General features: G+C 35.4%; 1 protein-coding gene across 1 annotated transcript; it reads right to left on the reverse strand.

The window, feature by feature from the left end:
- Positions 1-9,883: 9,883 nt before the first annotated feature.
- On the reverse strand, positions 9,884-20,605 carry Dhx15 (DEAH-box helicase 15). Its single transcript, XM_090117892.1, has 10 exons — positions 20,451-20,605; positions 19,309-19,436; positions 16,317-17,469; positions 15,791-15,927; positions 15,013-15,150; positions 13,925-14,047; positions 12,970-13,069; positions 12,240-12,330; positions 10,769-10,931; positions 9,884-10,054 (listed from the first exon to the last, which is right to left on the reverse strand). Exons 1-10 carry the CDS (start codon positions 20,498-20,500, stop codon positions 9,927-9,929), a joined length of 2,211 nt encoding a protein of 736 aa, XP_089974018.1. The 5' UTR covers positions 20,501-20,605; the 3' UTR covers positions 9,884-9,926.
- Between the last annotated feature and the right edge of the window lie 5,208 nt (positions 20,606-25,813).

Consider the following 25,813-nt stretch of genomic DNA (forward strand, 5'->3'; position numbering starts at 1 on the left):
GGAGGCTGTGGTTTTGTGCCTAGTCTGCCTAACGCAGGTCTATATTTTTATGATCCCGAATATAAAGCCCCGTATTCACGGTAAACATTTGTTGAGCAACAGTTGATCAACAATGTTGCTGGAAACTTTAATATTGTTGCTTATTAATTCTGCAACACAATGAAGCTAGCAACACTGCAACATTCATCTTTGAAGAAATATCTTGTACATAGAGCTTTTGAGATTTAAGTACATATTGTGTTTAATTTAACGAGAGTATTGTTCATTTGGAAATAATAGGGTTTAACGGATATTATACGCGATTTATTCGTTACTAGCAGCTCCGCGCGGTTTCACCCCCGTGGCTCCACTCCTGTTGGTCGTAGCGAGATGATATATAGCCTATAACCTTCCTCGATAAATGGGCTATCTAACGCCGAAATAATTTTTCAAATCGGACCAGTAGTTCCTGAGATTAGCGCGTTCAAACAAACAAACTCTTCAGCTTTATAATATTAGTATAGATATTTAACCCGACGTTTCGAAAACTTACCCTGTGTTTAAGGGCTTGGTCTAGTAGTGCAAACAAATGCATCCTGTCATCCTATATGTAAATAATACAAATGTACTAAGGGAAAGTTGCTCCACTTAATTTTTAAAAATTAAATCATTCGTATGCATAATTTAATATTCGTAATAAGTACCAAAAATGACAATTTGAAACAATTTTCGTGAAAATTACACCGGGTGATTTTTTTTTTATCAGTACACAAAATTTGCGAATACTTTCTATTGATATCTTCAACTTCATGTTTATATAACTGATCAACTTTTACAAAGAAATTTGGACGAAATATAAAAAAAAATAAGCTTTCCATACAAAATGCAGAACTCTATACATTTTTTTCGACCTAAGTTTCTTAGTGAAAGTTGTTCAGTTTAACTAATAAAACGGATAAACAAATTTTGTATATTATTATAAAAAAAATGTAATGTTTGTGTTAAATGAAAACAAAAGATATTTATTTCTGACTAGCTTCCGCCCGCGACTCCGTCCGCGCGGATGTCAGTCTTCGCGTCTTCTACAGATTTATTATATTATGTGTAATATATAGATTTATATTGATAAACCTAATAAATCTTTTGCTAGCATTCTGATGCTTTATCGGTTGCACTGGATTTATCTCTTTTTTTTTCAATCGCTTGAATGATATAGGATGGGTCCTTGATGGGCATCGAATGCTGAAGTCTCGAATCAATCAATTCTGACAGTAGGCAATTTATGTAAAATCTTGATAATGGTCCATCATTTTATTTTGCCTAAACGTTACATACTTTTTTATATATTCTATTTTTAACGAATGATTCACTCCAGTCCAAACAGCAAATAAGCAGACTTCTGCTTCTGCAACGTTTAGTTGTCCCTGAATTTAGAAAAAATAGTCATGATTCTTATCTATGACAAAAGTGTTATTTTTTGCATTGTATTTCAAATATTTAATTTTTTTTAACCGCATCTTCCGCATTCATGTCTTTTGCCGGAATTAGACATTTAATTTCTACTAGTCCCATTTTCCCTTTTTGATATGGGAGTGTATAAAGTAAATTTTTTAGATATTTCTCGTTATACTTTTAAAAAGTTATTATTGTCATTTTGCTCATTAGGTAAAGTAATTTCGATATCAGTTTTAAGTTTTTTGATACCTGCAATAATAACGTCATAATCGCCTGCACATACTTATCGATTACAACCTGTATACAATCCACCATCCACATTCATAATGTTTTCCTGTCCTCCTCTCCTTTACGCTGTTCACCGATACATTTGAAATGAGTAAATCTGCTACCACTGAAGGATGTTTCATTGTGATCAGCAAATTTTCACCACTGTTGTCGATTATTTGTTTTTCATTTTTAATCAGCAATTGGGAATCATCAGTTTTGTTTTTTGCAGATTGGTGATGTACCCTAACAATACGTCGAAAAGGGAAAGCATCAACGAATTATCGTTTTCGTCCTCTTTTTTTATTCTTCGCGTCTCTGTTACTTCTGTTTGTTTAGTTCTCAACACCCACTGAATTTTCTATGTTATTGTGATCTTCCATTACATCTGAGTTTTGATGATGTGATGATAATCCATTCGTTTTAATATTGGTACTTAGAGTTGGTAGACTAAACTAGAAATGGCGGACTAAATTTGTCAGCGCGTCTGTTAGATCAGAATATAAAACCAACATCCTGTATTTAAGTTACAAAATTAATAATCAAACAACATGCCGCTACGTTGAAAATGACTAGAAGAAAAAATTAAAACACCTCGGATCAATTTTGGAGTAAACAAATCATTTTCCCCGTATGGGGATTTCCCCGGATGAACTTGGGAAGTTCAAGTTCTCAATACAAGTTTATATTATATTTCGTATTTCTCAAACGAAAAATAAACATTTTTGGAACTTCAAAAAAATTATATTATAAGAAAATTTATGAGCTTACTTTAGTTTTAAAGAAATATACATCCCTTTACTGACACCCCGTAAAATAAAGAAATTGTTGCCAATCACCTTTGCAATCTATTTGGTTTCATTAACTTTATGTTCGAAGATAATTTTTTTTCTAGTAGTTACACGCGTATTTTTTTCGTTTATTTTCCATATCGAAATCAAATGTTTAAAAATACGAATATTTGCACAAAACTAAGATAAAAATAATCAATTAACAAAAATATTAAATTTAATGAAGTAGAGCAACTTTCACTTCGGTATGAAGGAAAATCGAGCGTAGAGCACACGTCAGAACGCTCCGGCCCAAGGAGCGCGACTAAAGAAATTCGCTAGGATTTTTCCTAATTATTTTAAATATTTTTTTAATATTTAAGGAATTATCAAAATTCAAAAAAAAATTTTTTTAAAGGATTAATACTTATTGGTCTTCAACCAACTCGAATAAATTAATGGAAAAAATTACTTTTAGCAGTATTTATCAATAGATTTTGTAAGGCAAAAAATGGGAAATTTAATGAATTTATAACGTTCTAATTAGGAAAATCATAAGTTTTTCGGCAATTGTGTTCAGCAGTTTTTAATAACGACTATATAAGGATAATAATGCGCTGATCAGATTGTGTAAATTGTAATCGGTTGCAACGTAGTGAGTGCACAAACTTAGCTCGAAATGTCTTTGGGGGAAATAGACTTATCTTGAAGGCCTGATTAAGGTAACATAAAGTAACTTTATAAATGTGAAAAAATTCACGCGCATTGCGTATATAACACTAATTGATAAACAAGAAAAAAAAATTCAGTTTATCATTTCATTAGCCGGGAAAAAATTGTCAAATAACTTGTTGAAAACGCAATTTTGCTAGACTGCAGCCTTAAACTTGCTGTAAAGTGTTCGAAACGTCAGTTAAAATAATGTAAAAGTCGCGTTTAACATCCGTTCAAAGATGTTTTATCTCAAAAAATTTAAGGACATTTTTCTTACCAAGAGAAACACGCTAAAGAATGGCTATATCATGAATGTTGTATGAAGTTAACTACACGCACAGTTTACAGAACAACAACTGCAAATTTTTGATCAACGTTGTTGCTAAATGTTCACTATAAAAACGGGGTTTTGAACCCGCACGTGTTGTGTAGGAAACTAATATTTTGTTTTATTCCAAATGAGTTAGATGTAGTTTAGTTTAGATTGTGTAATTGTGGGTGTACGTGGATAATTGTTGAATAAAATATTGTTATGTATTTTTGTGTTTCATTTTCTACTAGGTTTCCGCCCGCGGTTTCGTCCGCTTTGTCTAAAACGTAATAAATTATATACTATATAGCTAGAGAGCTAGCGCAAAGCTACCTGTATGTATTTGACCAGACCTGGATTTTTGTGTGTTGATTCCCCTATACCTACTATACATGAGATGAGGAGTCACTAAACCCAGAGTGGTGGACGGGGCGCGCGCTTAGGTAAGACAGGTGGAAATTTTTGGCGAACTATTTGACCACGTCTGCCATTTTGATATTTGAAAATAGATTATTATTACTATCGGAAAATAACAATGGCAGACCATTATCACGCGGATAACATTCTGGCAGACACTTATGAAAGTGCTGAAAAAAATACAATTTTGAAAGTATTTGACCAGATCTGCCATTCATATATTTTATTTATTAGGGTCTTAAAAACTTATTTTCGAAACGGCAGACATTTTCATTGCGTACAGACTTCAGCAGACAACAAAATTTTACAGACTTCAGCAGTCAACAAGACTTAGCTTCTACATGGTCAGATGTATATAATATGTATTACGTTCCCTGACCTTACATCAATGATTTACTTTATTAATGTTTTTATGGTCATTTACATTTAATTTTGAAAACTATGGAATAAAATTTATAAATTTGATGATACAAAACTAAATACATTTGTAAAGAATCTCAAATATAAAGTTGTGTTGCAAATAACAAATCATCATTTAAATATTTAGTTTATTTCTTTATTTAAGAAACAATTAACAATTACAAAACAACATAAAAAAACACGCATGCATTTATTGAAATGTTCATTCATCATCACTATCGTATGGCGTTGTGTGACTCGTCTTCATAATCCATTGAATCGGATTCTGTAAAAGTAAAACGTAAATTATATAATAAAAGAAATGAGTAAAGTCAAAAATAATTATTAAAGAGTTAATCATTATAAACTTACCTAGTAAGGCAATGCCTTTGATGTCGCACGATGCCGCGGCCGCCGCGCCGCGCCGCCAGTGTAGGTACTTCTGCTGCTACATGAAAATATGCAAGGGTTGCAACAAATGGGAAATAAAACAATTGTGATTATTACTATTATGATGTAATCATTTATTCATATGTACATTCAAAACAATTGCGATTATTAAATCTGATGTAATTATTTTTTCATAAATATATAATTATTATTAACTAGCTTCCGCCCGCGACTCCGTCCGCGCGGATGTCGGTCTTCGCGTGGATGGTTTATTTCTCCATTAACTCTGACAATGACATCTTATTAATATCTATTGGACCCAAATACGGCTACGGGCTAGGCCTATAATAATACGCAACGTGTGTTCGTGGTTCTACAGAACAACGTCTATGGATAAAACTGAAAAATTAAGATAATTTTTTTTCTACGTATTTTTCCAGGATAAAAATCCTATTTTACGCCCAGGATAATAAGGTATAATTATACCAAGTTTCATCGAAATCGAACCGTTAGTTTTCACGTGATGTCTTCACATACAGACAGACAGACAGACATACATACAGACAAAAATTTTTTTAATCACATAATATTTGGGTTTGATATCGATCCAGTAACACCCCCCGCTATTTATTTTTTCAATATTTTTAATGTACAGAATTGACCCTTCTACAGATTTATTATATGTATAGTTTACATAATATATTGCACTGTGAAATATTTACGTATCACTTTATTTTTGATGTTCTTAATTGTCTTTTATAAAATTTAAGTGACGCATTCGCATTGGGATCAACAATCCGATAAGAAAAGAATGGAGACAACATATACATAGATTTCAATTCTACAGATACAAAATATACAATCTATCTAAAATTATACAACGGATGTTTCCTGCGTTTTCTCGTCAAAATACCGAAACAACGTAATTATTGTATAGTAGTTGGGCGTGAAAGTAAAAAAACAAATGAAAAGTGTTTTCCATATGATTATTTATTAAATTTACGCGATTAAGAATAATTTCAACGATACAATTTAGTAACCGATAATTCAGAGAAGGATTAAAGAAAATACCTGCCTGATCATTTTATCAAACTCTAAAAGAATTATGGTTATTTCGCATCACTCGGTTTATTAGTTTGGTAATAATTATTAAAGGTAGTTACAACCCTAGCCATTGAGTCGAACGGTAGGCAACACAATATCGACTTTGTGCGGGTACATATGGTACATTTCTTCTTGCTGTGAAGCGTAATTATTATTATTAAGATTTTTTAGGCTATTTATAGCGTAGTAATTTTCACTTTTGCATGGAAGTGATGTATCTGCTAGTATCTAATTTGTACTGAAAACATCTGGCAATAACCGTTAGAGTGGGAACCGAAAAGAGCCCTCTCAGGTATAAAACCTAGACTAGTTGAATGCTAGTAACTATATAAAATAAAAATACTATAGGCTAGAGTGAGAATAATATTGATATATATGGAAAAAAATAGCTACAGAGATAGTACTGTATGCATAGATCTGACCATGTAGTAGCTAGTTTTTGTTGTCTGCTGAAGTCTGTACGCAATGAAAATGTCTGCCGTTTCGAAAATAAGGTTTTAAGACCCTAATAAATAAAATATATGAATGGCAGATCTGGTCAAATACTTTCAAAATTGTATTTTTTTCAGCACTTTCATAAGTGTCTGCCAGAATGTTATCGGCGTGATAATGGTCTGCCATTGTTATTTTCCGATAGTAATAATAATCTATTTTCAAATATCAAAATGGCAGACGTGGTCAAATGGTTTCAAAGTTCGCCAAAAATTTCCACCTGTCTTACCTAAGCGCGCGGCTCGTCCACCACACTGGGCTTAGTGACTCCTCATCTCATGTATAGTAGGTATAGGGGAATCAACACACAAAAATCCAGGTCTGGTCAAATACATACAGGTAGCTTTGCGCTAGCTCTCTAGCTAATACCTTCCTCTTGAATCACTAATGTCTATAAAAAAAACCGCATCAAAATCGTAGAACCGAGGGGTCCTGGGTTCGATTCCCGGTGGAGACGAAGAAAAAAAAATGTCTCGGTCTGGCAGGACACAGAAGGCTGATCACCTACTTGTCCCTAAAGAAAATCGATCAGTGAAACAGATGTATGCATAATGCATCTGCCCCTTACCCCAATTGGGGACATGGGACTTCACTTTATAAAGTATATCTCGCTAATCTGTTTACCCGCATTGTTCCGCTCCTATTAGTCTTTATAGTATTTAGTGATAGCCTTCCTAGATAAATAGGCTATTTATCTAGAGCAAGAGCATTCTTTCGTGATTTTTTTGTGTACTTAAACGAAAACGAAACGAATCTTTTCGAACGCAATAAGAACAACGAAAGAATGCTCTACGACTGTTTAGGTACTCTAAAGGAATTTGACATAGTGGGGTTAGAATGAGCATTCGCTTGTCTGATGTAAATGCACCGTAGTCCGTAACACTGAAAGAATTTTCCAAATCGGACCAGTGATTAGTGCCTTCAACAAAAAAGCGCCATCTATCGGCATTACAAATATCGAAGTTATGCATCAATAAGGATCTTCCCTTGGCAGGGATAGCGAAGCAATGACGAAATACTTAAGGCATGTTACTGATCATCACTCAATATACACCAAAAAAGAACCTGTAAGGTAGGTAAACTTATCCAAAGGCACGTATCCATTATTTCATTAAAAATTCTTTAGATAAAAGGCATGTCCGTACGCAAAGATTCGTCATCCCTGTCCTATGTCAGCCTCTAGTTCCTATCTCTAGGCACTACAATAATATCATCAAATCGTTGTGTTGCGTTGTGAAAAAAATACAAACAAGCACACTTTCGCATTTATCATATTAGTAAGGATAATAAATAGATATCAAAGTTGAATGGCATAATTTTAGATTTAGTAAATAGTTATTGCACCAAGTTAGTAAAGATGTCGGTGCTAATCCACTACCTTCCGCCATCAGTATCAGTAAAGTGGAATAGAAGGGCATTTACGAGATTATAGTATTATCGGTAATAATGTATATTTTGATCGTTAACAAGTAACAACGTAACAAATTTTACTTTAGTGAGCAGTGCGTGTGCAAGCGACAGCGACTTAACTGGACAAGCTATGTGAATAAAAATAGTTATTAAAACGGAAAACGGAACGGCTCATGTAGGTATTAATGATCAAATAAAATGTTATTCCTAGGTTATCAATTAGGGCCCTAAAAATTTAAACTTCTATTACGATCTATATTATTACTTTCCTTTGAAAACGATTTTGACAAACACATTCTTAACATCGATTACCAACCGGGAATCGAACCCTCGACATCCATTCTTAACCTAGTGTTATATTATGTGTATCGCTACTAAGTACTAAATTTATAAATGCGAAAATGTTTTCATGTGTTCTATAATGTCTTTCTTTCACATCGAAGAGATTTTGTGGTGTGAATTAGGTAATATCACAGACTAATAATAATATACTACGTATACAAGTAATATGTATTCGAGTTTCTTGACGATTTTTCTCGATGAAAGCGATATTCCGGAGTTTTAAAAATTACTTTTCTGTACTTGTAACTGTTTACAAAAATAAACATTTCTGAGAGTAGATGGTCTTTTTAAGTGCAGTAAATCGGAAAGATCCATTATGATGCGAATTTAATCAGTCCAATTTTATAAATACAGAAATAGGACGCTAATAGATTCTGTTTTAGATAAAAAATAACTTTACTATCTACTTTAGTCAATAATAAACATACAAATTTATTTTCTATACTAATATTATAAAGCTGAAGAGTTTGTTTGTTTGAACATGCTAATCTCAGGTCTAACTACTGGTCCGATTTTAAAAATTCTTTCGGTGTTTGATAGCCCGTTCATCGAGGAAGGCTATAGGCTATATATCATCACGCTAAGGCCGACAGGAGCGGAGCACTGCGGGTGAAACCGCGGAGCGCAGCTAGTAATTAATAAAAAAGGAGGAGGATATAATAAAACACAGAAATATCAATATTAAAGTATATTACGCACAATTTGTGTAACATTATTTCATCTCTTACACAGATACACAAGTCACTGTCTGTTCACTTCACTTTTATCAAATATTTAACATAGGGGCCCCACTTGGGGCCTTACCCTTATAGGGTAAAGAAATACTGGGGCCTCTAACATCGCAATTTGGGGCCTCAATCTTCTAGGGCCCTGCACTTAAGAAAACGGTTTAAAACGAAGGCTTTATTTTTAAAAATCACATTATTTATACATTTTATTTCGTATATTTATACTAACATATCCGTACCGCAAGTAATTTGAATTAAATTAAAACTACACTCTGAGGCCCCATATATCTTCAATTACTCAAAACTCGACCATACTACAAACATCAGTTCCAATTAGCACAGTTATCCGACACAATAGAAAGCGGCACAGTCATTACACACAGCAGTCACAGTTCACAGCGGAAATTGGGGGCCCGGGCTCTAGTAAATTTCAGTTTGGGGCCCCGAGGCGTTGTTACTCGAACAAGGGTGGAAAATATCACACTGTTAAGGATCATACATTCTCTTCTTTGTTATAACATATCTAGCTTCATATAAGTATTAATATTGCGAGTCCCGCAAGCCTCAGGATTCCCGCACCTTCGAATCCTGCTGTACATTGCTTTGCACCCCCATTTCACTGTTTGTCAATCTAGAACCCCAATAGCCCACTGTTTGTATGTAGGGCCACAAACACATAATTCTCTTGAACTCCAATTACTCGCTATTTCCTAAATGGTCCATTTACAGGGTCACAACAACGCCAATACATGCATCATGGTTGCTGCCCTTGAAGGCCCACTGTCATATGTAGGGCCCCAAACACATTCCTCATTTAATCGCTGTTTGCCATCTAAACACACACTGCTTGCCACTTAGAGCTCTCATTGTCCGCTGTAGTCCCCACTCTTGTCACTTTACTCGCCACTATTCGCTTTTTTTGTAGTCCCAATTGCTATTTGCAGGGCCCCAAATACCACTTCTTGTCACTTTTAGCGCTTTCCCTTTTTTTTAGCCCAAATTTTTGCAGGGCCCCAAATACCACTTGTCACTTTTAGCGCTTTCCTTGCCTTCCCGCTCCACTGTCCTCTACACCACTGTGGGGCCCCTAAGCCCCCGAAGCCCCCGGAGCCCCAGAAGCCCTCCTGGTAGGGCCGAAGCCCCAGGGCCCTAGAAGCCCTCCTGGTAGGGCTTGGAGTCGAGGCGCGCCTGCAGCAGCTCGAGCTGGCGCCGCGCCTCGCACACGGGGAAGTTGTTCAGCTCGTAGTACTGCGGGGCGATGCGGAGCAGCCACTCCGCTGCAAACATACACATATATACTTTATATTGGGAAATAAACAATAAAATGGGTAATATACATTATGTACACTTTATATTGGAGGGTAAGAATAAATTACAAATTTATATAGTAAATAATTTAAAAAAAAAGACGGGTTGCACTGGGGGAGTGCCGGCAGAAGCGAAAACTTGATTATTAACGTTGAGCATGTTTGATATTTTGGAATGGTATCCGTCTTACGCTTTTTCGATCAGGTCACGTGTCCTGACGCGAGTTTAAGATTTTATACCCATTACAGAAAAAGTGCTCAACGCCGCTAAAGAAGTTTTCACTTCAAAAATATGCTACGAGTTTACCGTTTAGTAATACTTATAATAACTATTATGAATAAAAATGTTTTGAGTTTTATATGTCTGTGTAAACGAATGTTCGTTTTAATTAAGTACATTATTTTTCGTAAATAATGTTCATTTCATAGGTAATATCCACTAGCCCGCTCGGAAAAGTAGTTTTGAAGTTTATTCGTTACAAACATACAAAAATATGTTACGTTGAACGTTGTAAAGAAAAATCTATAAACAGTTTTAAAACTAAAGAATCAGTTAATCATTCAGCCACTGGATAGATGCATTTCACAAAACACACAATTTTCTAATAATTTCATTATTTGCTTCGTCTGTCTGTATTCCACTCACTCACTCACACACTCACTCGCTCACTAAAACCAACTCACGCTTGATATCCGTGACGGTGCGTATATAATTCTTGGTGGTTAGCACAAACTCGTTGTATATGACCCAGTCGGGCTTGTGGTCGAGACACGTGGACGGGTGCAGTTGTACTATCTGATTGTCCTTAACCGTTAGATAGTGACCGCTTCGCTCTAAGTGGGCCACCTGCAAGTTATAGAAAACACTTTATTGTACAATTCACACAATAATCTTAATATAATATATAAATCTCGTGTCACAATGTTTGTCCTCAATAGACTCCTAAACCACTTAACCGATTATAATAAAATTCGCACACCATGCGCAGTCCGATCCAACTTGAGAGATAGGATAGTTTTTATGAAAAAAAACGTAAACATGTAGGTACCACGGGCGAAGCCGGGGCGAACTGCTAGTAACTTAAAATAAATGTAAAATTTGGCGGCCTTATCGCTTAAAAGCGATTTATTCCAGGCAACCCTGGGGACCTTATTAGTTTAATATTTATTTTACAACTGATTAATAAGAAGTGTTAATAGAAGGATGAGAAGCAGCAAGAGAATGTGTAGCGAGTAATGTGTTTGCAAATAACCAATAGTAACACTTCAAACTTCAAACTAAATGTCCCAGTGTTGGTATACTAAGCTCAAAGGAGGTTATAGTTCTGCATACGCTGAGTTCGTAAAAAATACTTATAAATTAATTCCAGATTTTTTTGACGTGACAACGTCTTATAATTCGATAGAGCCGGCTGCACGCACGAAAAAACATGACTCATGCGGCGTTACCTCGCTCTGAGGCGTTCCATGTAAGGCTTGAAGTGCAAGCGAGAGCGCGGAACGAGCGACAAAGAAGCACAATCGGACGTTGTCACATTCAACTTTCGTCAGTAAAACGACTTTACAGACAAACCACTTTTTTTTTCAAATAGATGAATCCTCAAAACTCTATGCGAATTCTTATAACAAGCATGAAGCAACCCGCACGTGAGCTATCGTTAAAGATTATGTTTTCATAGACAAAATACTCACATTAGCGAAGCGGTATATGCCGGCTGCGCGAAGCTAGAGAAGAAAACATGGATTTTCAGGAAAAATTTAGCCAATCATATCGCTTCATATGACGACGACTCCATCATGACGACGCGGTTGGCGCAGTGGTAAAGTAACTGCCTACTGAGCCGACGGTCCCGGGTTCGATCCCCGGTCAGGGCAAATATTTGTGTGATGAACTCAATTATTTGTTCTTGGGTCTGGGTGTTATCGATATATGTATTTATTAAATACATATTATATTTATCGTCGCCTAGTACCCACAACACAAGCCTTAATTAAGCTTACTGTGGGACTAGGTCGATTTGTGTAATAATGTCCTATAATATTTATTTATTTATTTAGTTTGAAGTTTGAAGCGATACTATTGGTTATTCACAAACACATTCCTCGCACATTATTGATAGAAAAGCACCAAAAATATAATAAAAACAAACATCACCTGCATAAAGAATCCATTGACGAGCGCTTTCCTTATATTAATGTAATAGTCTTTACTCGTAAACTCCGTACTCGTCCTCTTCAAGCCGAATCTGGAAAATTAAACCATTCTATATTAATTTAAGTAAATAATAAAAAACGACTAGACCGTTTTTAACGGGACTTTTATCAATAAACAACTCAAAAAGTGTTTACAACCACCCAAAACCTCACCTCCTTTTAGCTTTTCACTAGTAAGCTTATTGGGACGCCAAAACAAAAGATAGAGAGCATTTTCTATCTTTAGTAGGGTCAAACCGAAGATAGATACGATATTGTGAATGGCCATAAGTAAAATTTAATTGTATATTGACATGATTTTAAAAGAGCAACTATGGAGTTTCTTGCCGGTTCTTCTCCATAGATACTGCTTTCCGAATCGGTGGTAAATGTTAAAAATATGTAATGACGATTCGAAAGTGCTTCTAGAAGAAGTCTTAATTGTTTAATAAATAAATGTTTGAGTTTGAGTTCAAAATGAATCTTTTTCTTCCTTCTTCTTATATACCTAACTAACTATTGACTAACTTAGTTTTGCTCACCCACATCATATTGTTAAATTTCCTCTGATTGTTGGGTTGCCTGGTAGATATCGCTACCTAGCGATAAGGCCAACCTTTGCTGTTTCTGCAGTATTGTCTTTGTTATATGTATTTATGTATTTTCAATGCAATAAATAAATAAATAAATACCTGTCCATAATCCTACTGAGCTGTTGCCGCACGTTGTCGCCCGATTTCAGCGATCTGTAGTTGATGAAGTTGTCGTAACACCAGTGCGGGTCCTCCATGTCTGCGAATATTATATTAAAAATATATTTAGAACGAAAGAAAAAACGTTTATTTAAAGAAATTTTAAAACTAGCAGTTCAACCCCGGCTTCGCCCGTCGTACATGTTAACGTTTTCTCTCCATAAGAACAATCCCCGTACTTCAAGGAATATTATAAAGAAAGAATTATCGAAATTGTTGCAATCGCACGTCTTGTTATAGTCAGACGTCTTGTTATAGTTACACGTCTTGTTACAGTTACACGTCTTGTTACAATCACACGTCTTGTTATAGTTACACGTCTTGTTATAGTTACACGTCTTGTTACAGTTACGCGTCTTGTTACAATCACACGTCTTGTTATAGTTACACGTCTTGTTATAGTTACACGTCTTGTTATAGTTACACGTCTTGTTACAATCGCACGTCACGTGAAACTTAAATGTTACACGCCTACGTTTCCGTGGAAAAATCTTGCTTGCCTGAAGGAGCCGTGGGTTATGTTGCATTCTCACCACAAAAACTCTACTGTATTCCGTCGACCCGTTTCAATGACGAAGACGCGGGTATTGGTTGAAATTATTCAGCTACGACCATAGATAACCTTTTGCACCTACCCTTAGCGAAGTTATAAGTTTTATTTCTACCATATTATTATTTACTAGCTGTGCTGTGCGGTTTCACCCGTGACCCGCCTATAACCTTCTATCGGCTATCTAACACAGCACACAGGATCGCACCTTATTAACATTAATGTTTTATATCGTAATTTCCATGTGTTTTTCTATTTAATTTCTGTTTTATTTTTATTTGTCTTTGTGTGTGTGTTGAATTAAATGTCTTTTCTTTCTTTCTTTCTTTCTTTCAATGCACTCACTCTGCTTGAACGCGTGGTACACGTTGAGCAGCGTGAGGTGATCGCCGTCGATGTGCGCGAACCGCATCTTGGCTTCGTCTGCTGCTTTGCGGGCTTCGTTCGGCCGGACGAAGCATTGCGGTACTGGAATATTAAATAATTATTATTAGAAACTAGCTTACCGCCCGTGGCTTCGCCCGCTTTGTCTAAAACCTAATAAATTATATACTAAAACCTTCCTCTTGAATCATTCTATCTATTACAAAAAACTGCATCAAAATCCGTTGCGTAGTTTTAAAGATTTAAGCATACATAGGAATATAGGGACATAGAAAGCGACTTTGTTTTATACTATGTAGTGATATTAGTATGGATTATTAGAAATAACACGGGAGGCCGGGTTAATTAATATTAGTTTGAATGTAATAAGAATGTACTGCGATTCTACACAGCTACCTAATCGATGCAGGTAGTTGATAACAAATCACGACAAGTCAACGACTATTAGCGAAGTGAAGGTAGTTGGGTCGAACGTCGTATAAACAACGTTCGAGCCCCTAGGCACGATTCGTACGAATGCGTCACGAGACAAAGGAAAGCGGCAATTTATAGTGGACTATTCATCCACAAAAATATTAAATCAAATGTTACATCTAACAATATTATTTATAAGTTGTAATAGGAATTGGATAAAGAATTTTGAGGTAGTACTGAGAATATATACTAGGAAACATTTTTTCATAGTACTCACTATTATAAAAATAAAATGTTCGCTTTAAACAAAGAATTGAGAAACATTATAAATATTGTTAGAACCGAGGGGTCCTGGGTTCGATTCCCGGTGGAGATGAAGAAAAAAAAATGTCTGGTCTGGCAGGACACAGAAGAATGATCACCTACTTGTCCCTGAAGAAAATCGATCAGTGAAACAGATGTATAATGCTTATACATCTGTTTCACTGATCGATTTTGCCCCCCCCCCTTACCCCTCCTTATAAAATATTTAAAAAATTCAGAATATTTTAAGAACTTGTTTATTATGATTTAAGATTTTATTATATATCTATAGATTTTGTATTGGTACCAAATTAATGAAAAATAATTCTCACCAGACAGCATAGCAGTGATGGACAGTATCTCATTGGAGCAGTTATGATTGCACGAGGCTATCAGCATCTTGGCGAGTTGTGGGTCAAGTGGGAACTCTGCCATTACAGCGCCCAGGTCCGTCAGGTTGCCGTCGTCGTCTGCAATGTGCATAACATTATGTGTGTTGTTAAATTAGATGTGTGTAAAAAAAACAACAAAAAAAAGACAGGTTGCACTCCGGGAGTGGCGGCAGAAGTGAAAACTTGATTATTAACGTTGAGCATGTTTGATATCCATCCGTCTTACGCTTTTTCGATCAGGTCACGTGTCCTGACGCGAGTTTAAGATTTTATACCCATTACAGAAAAAGTGCTGAACACCGCTAAAGAAGTTTTCACTTCAAAAATATTTCAAGTACTTCTAGTGTTTGATTTTACGCGAGTATTATACATTTAGAAATTAAAGATTTTTTTAACGGATTTTAAACGCGATTTATTCATTTTACGGGGAGACACTCGTCTCAGTCGCTGCAAAGTGTACGAAACCTCGGGAAAATAATATAATGAATAAATCGCGTTTAAAATCCGTTTAAAAAAATGTTTAATTTCTAAATGTATTTATTTCATAATTCATACACACTATTTTACAACAACAGAAAATTTATGGGACCCCTTAGTAAGTTTACAAATATTATAATACGTGTACATGTGTGTGTATGTGCATGTGAGAGTGTGTGTGTGTGTTATTTATTTAAATAGTGTGTGGCGTTCATATATGTTGTCTGTCTGTGTATCTCACCGAGCGCTGCCAGGTAGTTGAGCAGCTCGAGCGCGCGCATGAGGGTCTCCGGGGCGGGCGGGTCCATGAAGTCAAAGTGCACGAGGTCATCGATGCCCAGCTTTTTCAACTGCAAAACTACAGATCCTAAGTTCGATCTGCAACGGTAAGGCGGGCGGCATTAGGTACGGCTACAGCGACGGGACGGGGCTGGCTTGTTTGTATGTTTGTCTGGTTTGTATATGTCATTTATTCGAAACGAAAGGACACGCTTTGAATTTACGTAGTAATTTGGTATATCATTAAAGTGAGAGGTCTATTTGTAAAATTATAGTAAAATGATAGTTAAATTATTGTATTCAGTTGCTAACTTACTAGGAACCAGCTTTAATTGTCAGTAAATAGAATTAGAGAGACCGTAAACAATCAAGTATTTTAAGAATTCTTGCGAGTGTGTTAAAAGGAAAAAGATTATAAATATTGTGATTCCATAGAACAAAATACTAGATATTAAGATAAATATTAACTAAACCACCACCCGAGTCACCTCAAAATCTCCGGATAAGTATTATCCTGCATCTCGTTCTTGTACGCCTTCTCGGTGTAAAGCCTGAAGCACTTCCCCGGCCTGGTCCTCCCCGCACGACCGGCCCTTTGTTGCGCTGACGCCTTACTTATCGGCGACACTAGTAATGATTCCACACGAATACGCGGATTGTACACTTTTTGCTTCGCGAAACCGGGATCGATCACAAACACTACACCGTCTATTGTTAGCGACGTTTCCGCTATGTTAGTTGAGACGACCACTTTCCGTCCGATCGCGCCGTTCGCCCGATTTGGCGGCGCTGGCTCGAAGATACGCTGTTGTAAGTTGGGTGGTAGCGTTGAATATAGGGGAATGCATTTTAATTCACCAGCATCCGGACCCAAATTATCAATTTCTCTCTTAATTCTCTTACACGCATCCTCAATTTCTTCTTGACCAGTTAGAAAGAGCAGTATATCACCCGCTACTTCTTCGCACAAATGTATCTGTATAACCGTCCGTATCGCCGCTTCCAAATAATCCTTCTCTGGTTGTGGCGTGTAAAAAATCTCTACAGGATGCGTTCTACCGGGCACATTCATCAATGGCGCGTTATCGAAGTATTGCTGAAACTTGCCTGCGTCCAACGTGGCAGACATAATAACTAGCTTCAAGTCCGGCCGCTGTTTGATCACTTCTTTCAACACACCCATGAGTATATCCGTCGCTAGGGTTCTTTCATGAGCCTCGTCGAGTAGAATTACTCTGTATTGTTCCAACATCGGATCCGACATGGCCTCTCGTAGCAACATACCGTCCGTCATGTATTTCAGCACTGTTTGGGGTCCGGAGCAGTCTTCGAAACGGATGCTGTAACCGACTTGCTGTCCGAGCGCTACGTCCATTTCTTCCGCGACTCTCTGAGCTACCGACATAGCGGCTACCCTCCTGGGCTGTGTACAGGCGACTCCCTTGGACTTGCCGGGTGTAGTAGACGCAAACTCGACACACCACTGCGGTATCTGTGTGGTTTTGCCGGAACCAGTCTCTCCAACAAGCACAACACACTGGTGCGTGTTCAGTTGCCGCATGAAGTCGTTCTTGTATTCCCACACGGGCAGGCCGAGCCGCCGTCGGAGCAATTCGTGGTATCGCGGCGAGTGTGGAAGACCTGTGACGAGTAAGGCAGCTTGTTAACGGTTATAACTTAAAAGGGGCTTTTAATTTATTAATATTTATTTGCAAAACGCGAATTTTTTACGATTTTTAGAAAGTTGTGACTCATGCTCTTTTTCATTTACAAACAAAGTGTATAAAAGTTTTCTTTGAGTTTTATCACTACAAAGTTAATCGATACAGAAAAGCTTTCGATTTATACTTTGAATAAAAAAGAGATACAGACAAATACCACCACCGCTGCTAAGCTCAGCTCAGCTGCATATGCAGTTAGAAGAATAAGGCATCTCACCGATGAAGAAACGGCTAGATTGGTTTACTTTAGCTACTTTCATAGCATAATGTCCTATGGAATCCTGCTATGGGGCAGGGCTGCAGATATAGAAACTATATTTATATTACAGAAAAGAGCCATACGCTCTGTATATAATTTGCGTGCTCGAGACTCACTAAGAGATCTCTTTAAGAATACTGGTATCCTTACTGTACCGTCGCAGTATATATTTAATAATATTTTATATGAACATAATAACGCTTACTTACACACAAAAGTAGGAGATAGACATTGTTATGACACAAGAAACAGAAATAAAATTGAAATGCCATTATTCCGGCTAGCTAAAGTTAAAAATTCATTTATGGGCCAAGGTATACGCTTTTACAACAGAATTCCTCATAATATTAAAGAGTTTAGTAGTTCTAAATTTAAATCTTATATAAAAAATGTACTTGTCAAGAGAGCCTATTACAGTATTAAGGAATATATGGAAGATAAAAACCCATGGAGGGTTGTCGCGTAAAAACCACAGGACAGTTCTTTGGTATATTATGATATTACATATTATGTAATTTGTAAAATTGTAAATCTGACATGATTAAAAAGAGCAACTATGGAGTTTCTTGCCGATTCTTCTCCGTAGATACTGCTTTCCGAATCGGTGGTAAATGTTAAAAACATGTACTTAATGACGTTTCAAAAGTGCTTCTAGAAGAAGTCTAATTGAATAAATAAATGTTTGCGTTTGAGTTTGAGTTTAAATAAAATAAATTAAATGAAATAGAGCAATTTCAAACTAATTTACTTTAATAATTTACATTGTAGGGTGTTTATCTGCCTTAATCCCCATGTCAATTATTAAATTATATCATATACTAGCGGTCCGCCCCGGCTTCGCCCGTGGTACATATGAAAAATAGATGTTGGCCGATTCTCAGACTTACCCGATATGCACAGAAAATTTCATGAGAATCGGTCCACCCGTTTCGGAGGAGTATGCAGACTAACATTGTGACACGAGAATTTTATATATAAGATTTACACTATTTGTTATACAATTGATATCAAAAAAGTTAATTTAATACATAAAGTGTATTAACTAATTCAGCAGAAACATGCCATCACAATAGCAATAATTATAGTAAAAAAATTCATGCTAGAACTACTAAACATCAATCAACACTTCTAAGAAAGTATAGATGAAGAAAAAATGTTTTTTAAAGCTATTTAAGGACTTTGTCACACAAAAAAGATAACTAAAAAACATAATCGTCATTTTATTTAACCCATTGACCACCGAGCGGCCCGATCGGGCCGAGACACAATAGATTTTCTATTGTGTCTGTGATCCGAGGACTGACGGATTAAATTGTGACATGAAAATTCATGTCCATGTAATTGTTAATGGAAGACACACGCTCCTGAAAACAGTTTTTAACTATCTTAGGAGCCCTTTGATTTGTAAAATTATTATGTCAAAATTAAATCAAATTGTTGGAAAACAGAATTGAGAAAACCAACCACAAAATTAATACAATCTTAAAAATGCTACATTACCAGTATATGGGTTGATCCCTGGTGAGCTCGTAGTCGTGGGCGCCATCGCAGTGCCGAGTGTGGCCACAGTGTCTGACGATGATTCCCCGCTGCTACCTGACTTAGCTGCAGCTGCTGCTTTCTCCTCTCTGTTGAATAGCATTAAATCATTTATTACTACTGTAATGTAGTAAAATTTACAAAGCTGTATGTAAAAGTTATACACTAATTGTAGACTTTTTCGCAGTTATTATTGTAATCCATCTAATTTTTGGACCGATTCTCATGAAATTTTTTGTGCATATCGGGTAGACCGTAGATCTGAGAATCGGCCAACATCTATTTTTCATACCCATAAATGATAAGAATAAGGAAAGTAGTTGTTCTCTACTCGCACAAACGCTGCCCATTGTGGAGAGGGCTCATTAAAGTTATATGTAGACATGAATGATTGAAGCAAACATTGTCGAAACGACATGTTGTTTGACTGCTGGGTACTGCTCCTTTATTTCAATCTTACTTCTTACTAATATTATAAATGCGAAAGTTTGTGAGGATATGTGTGTGTTTGTTACTCTCACGCAAATACTACTGAACCGATTACAGTGAAATTAAGCACACATATAGATGGTAACTTGGATTAACACATCGGATAGGTTTTATCCCGGAAATCCCACGGGAACGGGAACTATGCGGGTTTTCCTTTGAAAACGCGGTCGAAGCCGCGGGCAGAAAACTAGTAGATATATAAAATATTAGGTTAAAAGTATAGCACGCGTTTATTTGGTCACTAATTGGATATATTATAGACAGACTACAAGCTGGGTAATAAATAAACTTGCATACTTATTTAAATGAGTAATATATTCTAGTAAAATAAACTTATAAGAGAAATTAAAATTTAAAAACTGTAGTAGGTACAAGCCATGATAAATTTCGGGTTATTTATTATTGAATAAGTAAATAATTAATTGTATTGCCCTATAAAACATGGTTTCTTTTTTTAAATCAAATTTTACATACAATTCACACGTTACGAATTTAAAACCATTCTTCTTTGTTATATTTGGAATGGAAAACACGCTGTACTGCCGGAAAACAATGTACCTCCAAAGCATGCTATGAAACTTCAGTTTTCAGCCAAATATTTCTATTTCACTCACCGTTTTTTCTTTATAAAAGGATCCATTACTTCAATCCTCCGTTTGGACATTTTATAATGCACACATAAAACACATAAATTAAACACACGAGAAAATTCCACGAATTTTCAATAATATACGATAACTTACAAGATGGCGTCGACAAAAACCATAGATTGACACACAGATTAGGTATTAGTGGATTGACAATTGCTTTCTACAATAGAATATTGTCTTTCGTAGGTAGATTATAGAGACTGAAGTAGATAAAAGATAGAATAACAACTGTAATAAGTAATAATATAAAAAAGGAAAGAAAACAACATATAAACAGAAGAAAGTGCACACATAAACAGTAAACACCCACCTTTTGTTTTTTCAAAAAAAAGCGTCGACTGTGGCGTCGACCCTCGCTCAAAATTATTTAAGCAAAAGAACGTGGGTAGATAAAAAAATAATGATTTTTTATTGCCAGTAAAGCCGGCAATACCATTTGTAGCAATACAGGGCATTGTAGAATGTACAGGGGCTGTTTTCCAATTACAGAGCTTAATGCGACTCAGTGCCGCACAATGCCGAATTATGCTGATGCATAATTGGAACATGAAACGCACCAGCAGGTTGCGTAAGGGCGTATTCAGAAAGAAAGCTTGAAACTTATAAGCGCTTGACGACGCGGTTGGCGCAGTGGTAAAGTAACTGCCTACTGAGCCGACGGTCCCGGGTTCGATCCCCGGTCAGGGCAAATATTTGTGTGATGAACTCAATTATTTGTTCTTGGGTCTGGGTGTTATTATCTATATATTATGTATTTATAATATTATATTTATCGTCGCCTAGTACCCACAACACAAGCCTTAATTGAGCTCACTGTGGGACTAGGTCGATTTGTGTAATAATGTCCTATAATATTTATTTATTTATTATTTATAAGCGCTTATAAACGCTTATATCGGCGCTTGTCATGTTCATTGTCTTGCTTGTCATATTTATATGAACATGACAAGCGCCGATAAGCGCTTATAAGTTTCAAGCTTTCTTTCTGAATACGCCCTTAGTTCAGTGTTGAAAAAAAAATATTCATAGAGTTAGCAATAACCTCATTAATGTGTAAATAAAGTGGTATACATAATATTTTTTTTTATTTTTATCTTTTTTTTTTGCTGCGATCTGTCTCCATCATAATTGGGACAATAGGGCGTATTCAGAAAGAAAGCTTGAAACTTATAAGCGCTTATCGGCGCTTGTCATGTTCATATATTTTCCTGCGCGGGTTACCAGCGCTGACATGCGCCGATAAGCGCTTATAAGCGCTTACAAGTTTCAAGCTTTCTTTCTGAATACGCCCATAAGCGGCATGTTGGACATATCATTATTGCTTAGATCATTAAGTAATGGATGGAGTACGCTGGCAAATGTTCTAAGTTCTAACTAAACTTTCTGCTGATTTTGGTGCGGGGAGGGTAACTCACACTGATGAAACACAATGAAACACAATCACACATTCACAAAAATAATTTGTGTCACGAAAGTCGTAAAAATTTACGACCTTTCAAGCGACGAGTTTTTAAATTCAACTCTATCCCTAAGTTCATAAAGATTAAATTTGTATTTTATTCCAAGTTGTCTCGTCAATATCGCGTTCTAAATTCAACTTTATAACTTAGAAAATAAAGATTAAATTTGTATTTCTTTAAAAGATAGTCTCGTAAGGAATGCGGTTCATTATCGCGTTTTAAATTCAACTTTATCTCTTAGTCCATAAAGATTAAATTTGTATATTTTCTTTCTATGATAGTCTCGTGGGGCCGCCTCAATGATCGAGTAAACATGACTCGATTATTTGTCTTGATCATATCGCTAAACGATACATCGACGATTATTCAGTGTGGTCACCTCAGAGGAATATAGAGTTCTTATATTGAGACAGAACAAAATACATATTTTCTAATCTACTTACTCTTAGTCAATAACAGCATAAGTCAGATTGAGATAGCGATAGAGTATCTGCACTGTCTTCAAACGTAGCGCGCCGGCAGTCAGTTTGTTTTCCAACCAGCTGGTGGGCTCAGTGCGTCAAGTGTTTTTAACGAAATATTTAGAAAATATAAAGTGTATAGTGTTTCTTTTTATTTGTCAGTGTGCTAAAATGACTATTGTATGTTTAGCTACCGGCTATTACTAGTCGAATGGGAGTTTTGGATGAAAACAATGAAAAAATATCTTTCAATCGGTCAGTGATTTTCAGCAAATTGATAAATATTTATGTTCTAACCCTATTTGAAGGTTTTATCAAGCGCTTTTTTATAAGTTTATGTTGTAACTGTAACATTTACCCACTTTATGGGGTTGTGGAATACAAAAGAATTAAATAATTTTTTAAAAATGTCACAATATTATCACGTTTGGCATTTTGTTTACCACCGTAGTGTTGTAACACATCTAGCGTATATTATCGATTTATGACAAAAAATCTATTTCATATTAACGTTGATTTATTTATTTTGTTTCTTATATCAGATTTATATGTAGTTGTTGTAGCAAATAATAGATGTAAATTCTCTACAGCAGGAAAATAAAAAATACCACGTGGTTGTTTTATTTGACTTATCTGTTTAGTTTGTTGTTTTTCTTTTAGATTATTAATAAATTCATTTTGTTTTAGATTTCCAGAGCTAAATAAAAAATGGGTATAAAACATGAGACGTGTAGATTGGACGCCGTCGAAATTTGATAGATTGTGTTCACTGCATTTCGAGCCTGCGTGTTATCAAGATGGATACTCTAGAAGAATTGTGCAATCTTACGCTTACGTTTTTTTTTTGTTCCTTTAGATAATAAATACATTTGTGTGTGAGTGAATTTTTATTTGGAAATACATATAAAAAATTTTACACATTTACTTTAAATGTGTAACTATGTGAAAATTAAACGGTTGATTAAATGACAGTTCTCATAGATGAGAAAATACTATTGAAATACATACTTAATATACATGCGTTTTCAAAGAAAAACCCGCATAGTTCCCATTCCTGTGGGATTTACGGGATCAAAAGTAATTTTTCCAAATTTCATTGTAATCGGTTTAGTAGTATTCGCGTGAAAGAGTAACAAACATCCATCCTCACAAACTTTCGCTTTATTAGTAGGATGTAAGGAAAATGTTTTCTTTAAGACTGTCCTTTAATGAACTTGTTAAAATTCATGCTGACTGTGCGTTTCTCCTCACTCCTTTAACTTTATTGATCTTTATTTTAAATTAGTTACATTTCAAGTTTTAGTATTTATTTTAAAATATACTAGCTTTCCGCCCGCGTTTTTAAAGAAAATCCCGCACAGTTCCCGTGCACGTGGGATTTCTGGTATAAAACCTATCCTATGTGTGTATGTACAAAATTTCATTGTAATCGGTTCAGCAGTGAAAGAGAAAGTTATCCATTCTCGCATAATTTCGCATTTATTATATTCGTAGGATTAAAAAAATAATGTATTCAACTGAAATTTATGATTAATTTTGTTTTTTTTTATTATTTATTATTTCACGAAACCGTAAATGCAAAATGCATTCACGATTTTATCGATTGAAGCACATCCCATCACTATCACCTTCTATCTATCTAAATACGTACCTATAGTAAAAATGGTGCCATGCTCAGAGGAATAAACCATTCCTCTGAGGTGCCATGACTATGTTGAAACGTAGCTTGTAGTCTATAGCTATCTCATTCTTTCATACGACGTTTTCTTTAGATAGAGAGAAACAAATATATGTAAATTGTATGCGCTCGATACAAGTACTCTATAGGTTTATTGGTGGTCACTGTGGGCGGACCAAATCTTGAGGTATTTTTCGTTTCAGTCGTCGTGCTTGATGATCTTCACATAATAATTGGTTGAAAAATATTTATGGTTATTTTAAGTAATTTGGATTTTGATTATTTCATTAACATTTTTTTCAATGTTTGTACCTTCATCCATACTTATATTTATTTTTTTACACAATTTGAATTCACTTTGATTATTTCAAAAAAACTACAATGAAACGAAAGATTAGGACATGACGACAGTATCCATAAATGATCGTATTAGTGTTTTTAAGGGAAAATGTATAATAAATAAATCAAATATATAGTGACTTATTAGAAATCTTAAAAACATTAAGATTAATGAGATTATCAATAAAATAAAACATTGAAATTCTGCAGTTGGCCATTTTGACTAAAACACGCGTGACGTCACTCTTAAGTAAACAACTCACGTCAGATGTGTTTTGTTGTTATGAATATGTTGAGAATACGCACTTTTATTTATTTTCTATTGTGTCACGTATGCTTTATCGAATCAGAACAGAAAATATATAATTGCGAATTCACGAATACATGGTTCGGGGTTCTCCGCGCCAACTTTATACAATCATTTCTTATTATTTTTTTCGCTTGATATAATTACTAACACATTTTTGAGCATTATTTTTATGTGGATTCACACTGCAATACTGCACACCACTTATAAACTTTGAAATTCGTTTCTATAACACATATTAAATAAATATTTTTTTTAATTTTCTTCGCAATGCGTACAAATAATGACGTATTTACTATGGCGTGACGTCACGCCTACGCCATGACACCTGCGAGCTGTTTTGGCACAGATAATAAATATTTTTTGAAAAAAGGCTTTTATCTTCGTTAAATTTAAGTATATTACCGAAATATATGGTTTTTCTTGTATAGGAAACGTATACACACATTATGGAAGAGGATTTCAAAATCTTTCGTCATGCCATTCTAGTGCTCGATTGTGCGAAGCGTTGCTGAAGTTGGAACATTCAACGATAAGCATTATGCCGCACTTATGCCGCATAATGTGCTCTAGTGCTGTAATTGGAAAACGGGGAGGGTGTCCAAAGATGAAAGAAGCATCTAGCGCAAAAATTCACGTCACCATAAATAAAAAATCTCATCGTACTCGGAAATATGTGAAAAATTGAAATAAAAAATCATAACTTCGAACATAAAAATCGCATAACATACATGGGAATGAGTCGGATAGCCCCTAGGTCCTCTACCTCCCAGCTTCAGTATATCATCAATTTTTTGGACACCTGTATATAAATATATGTACGTTTACATCTGAATTACTCCTGAAAATTTACTTTATATCAATTATTTCGTAATTTATGTACAAACTGTACAAGTATTGCGCTAATATTAACCAGAATCTATAAATTATTATTTCTAAGCTTATAAATTTCTTTTTGATCTGTTTTTATTATAAAATTAGAATTCAATATTAATTTATAATTTTCTTTAAACATCGATGATAGTGATTAGTAGCCTTATTTTACATACCGTAAAACGAAACTTCAGAAATCTGAAGACAGA

This window comes from Colias eurytheme, chromosome 29, assembly GCF_061535395.1.
Source record: "Colias eurytheme isolate Ceu_HAF_F1 chromosome 29, ilColEury1 Martin Lab GWU primary, whole genome shotgun sequence".
In the NCBI taxonomy this organism is placed as follows: domain Eukaryota; kingdom Metazoa; phylum Arthropoda; class Insecta; order Lepidoptera; family Pieridae; genus Colias; species Colias eurytheme.

Bases quoted from the DNA above. Each gene is read 5' to 3' on its own strand.
- Dhx15 (XM_090117892.1), bottom strand. From the start codon at position 20,500: ATGTCCAAACGGAGGATTGAAGTAATGGATCCTTTTATAAAGAAAAAA. The intron at 19,437-20,450 runs GTGAGTGAAATA...GCTATTCAACAG, and splicing joins CCTTTTATAAAGAAAAAACG to AGAGGAGAAAGCAGCAGCTG. The intron at 13,070-13,924 runs GTGAGTGCATTG...TAATATTCGCAG, and splicing joins GTACCACGCGTTCAAGCAGA to ACATGGAGGACCCGCACTGG.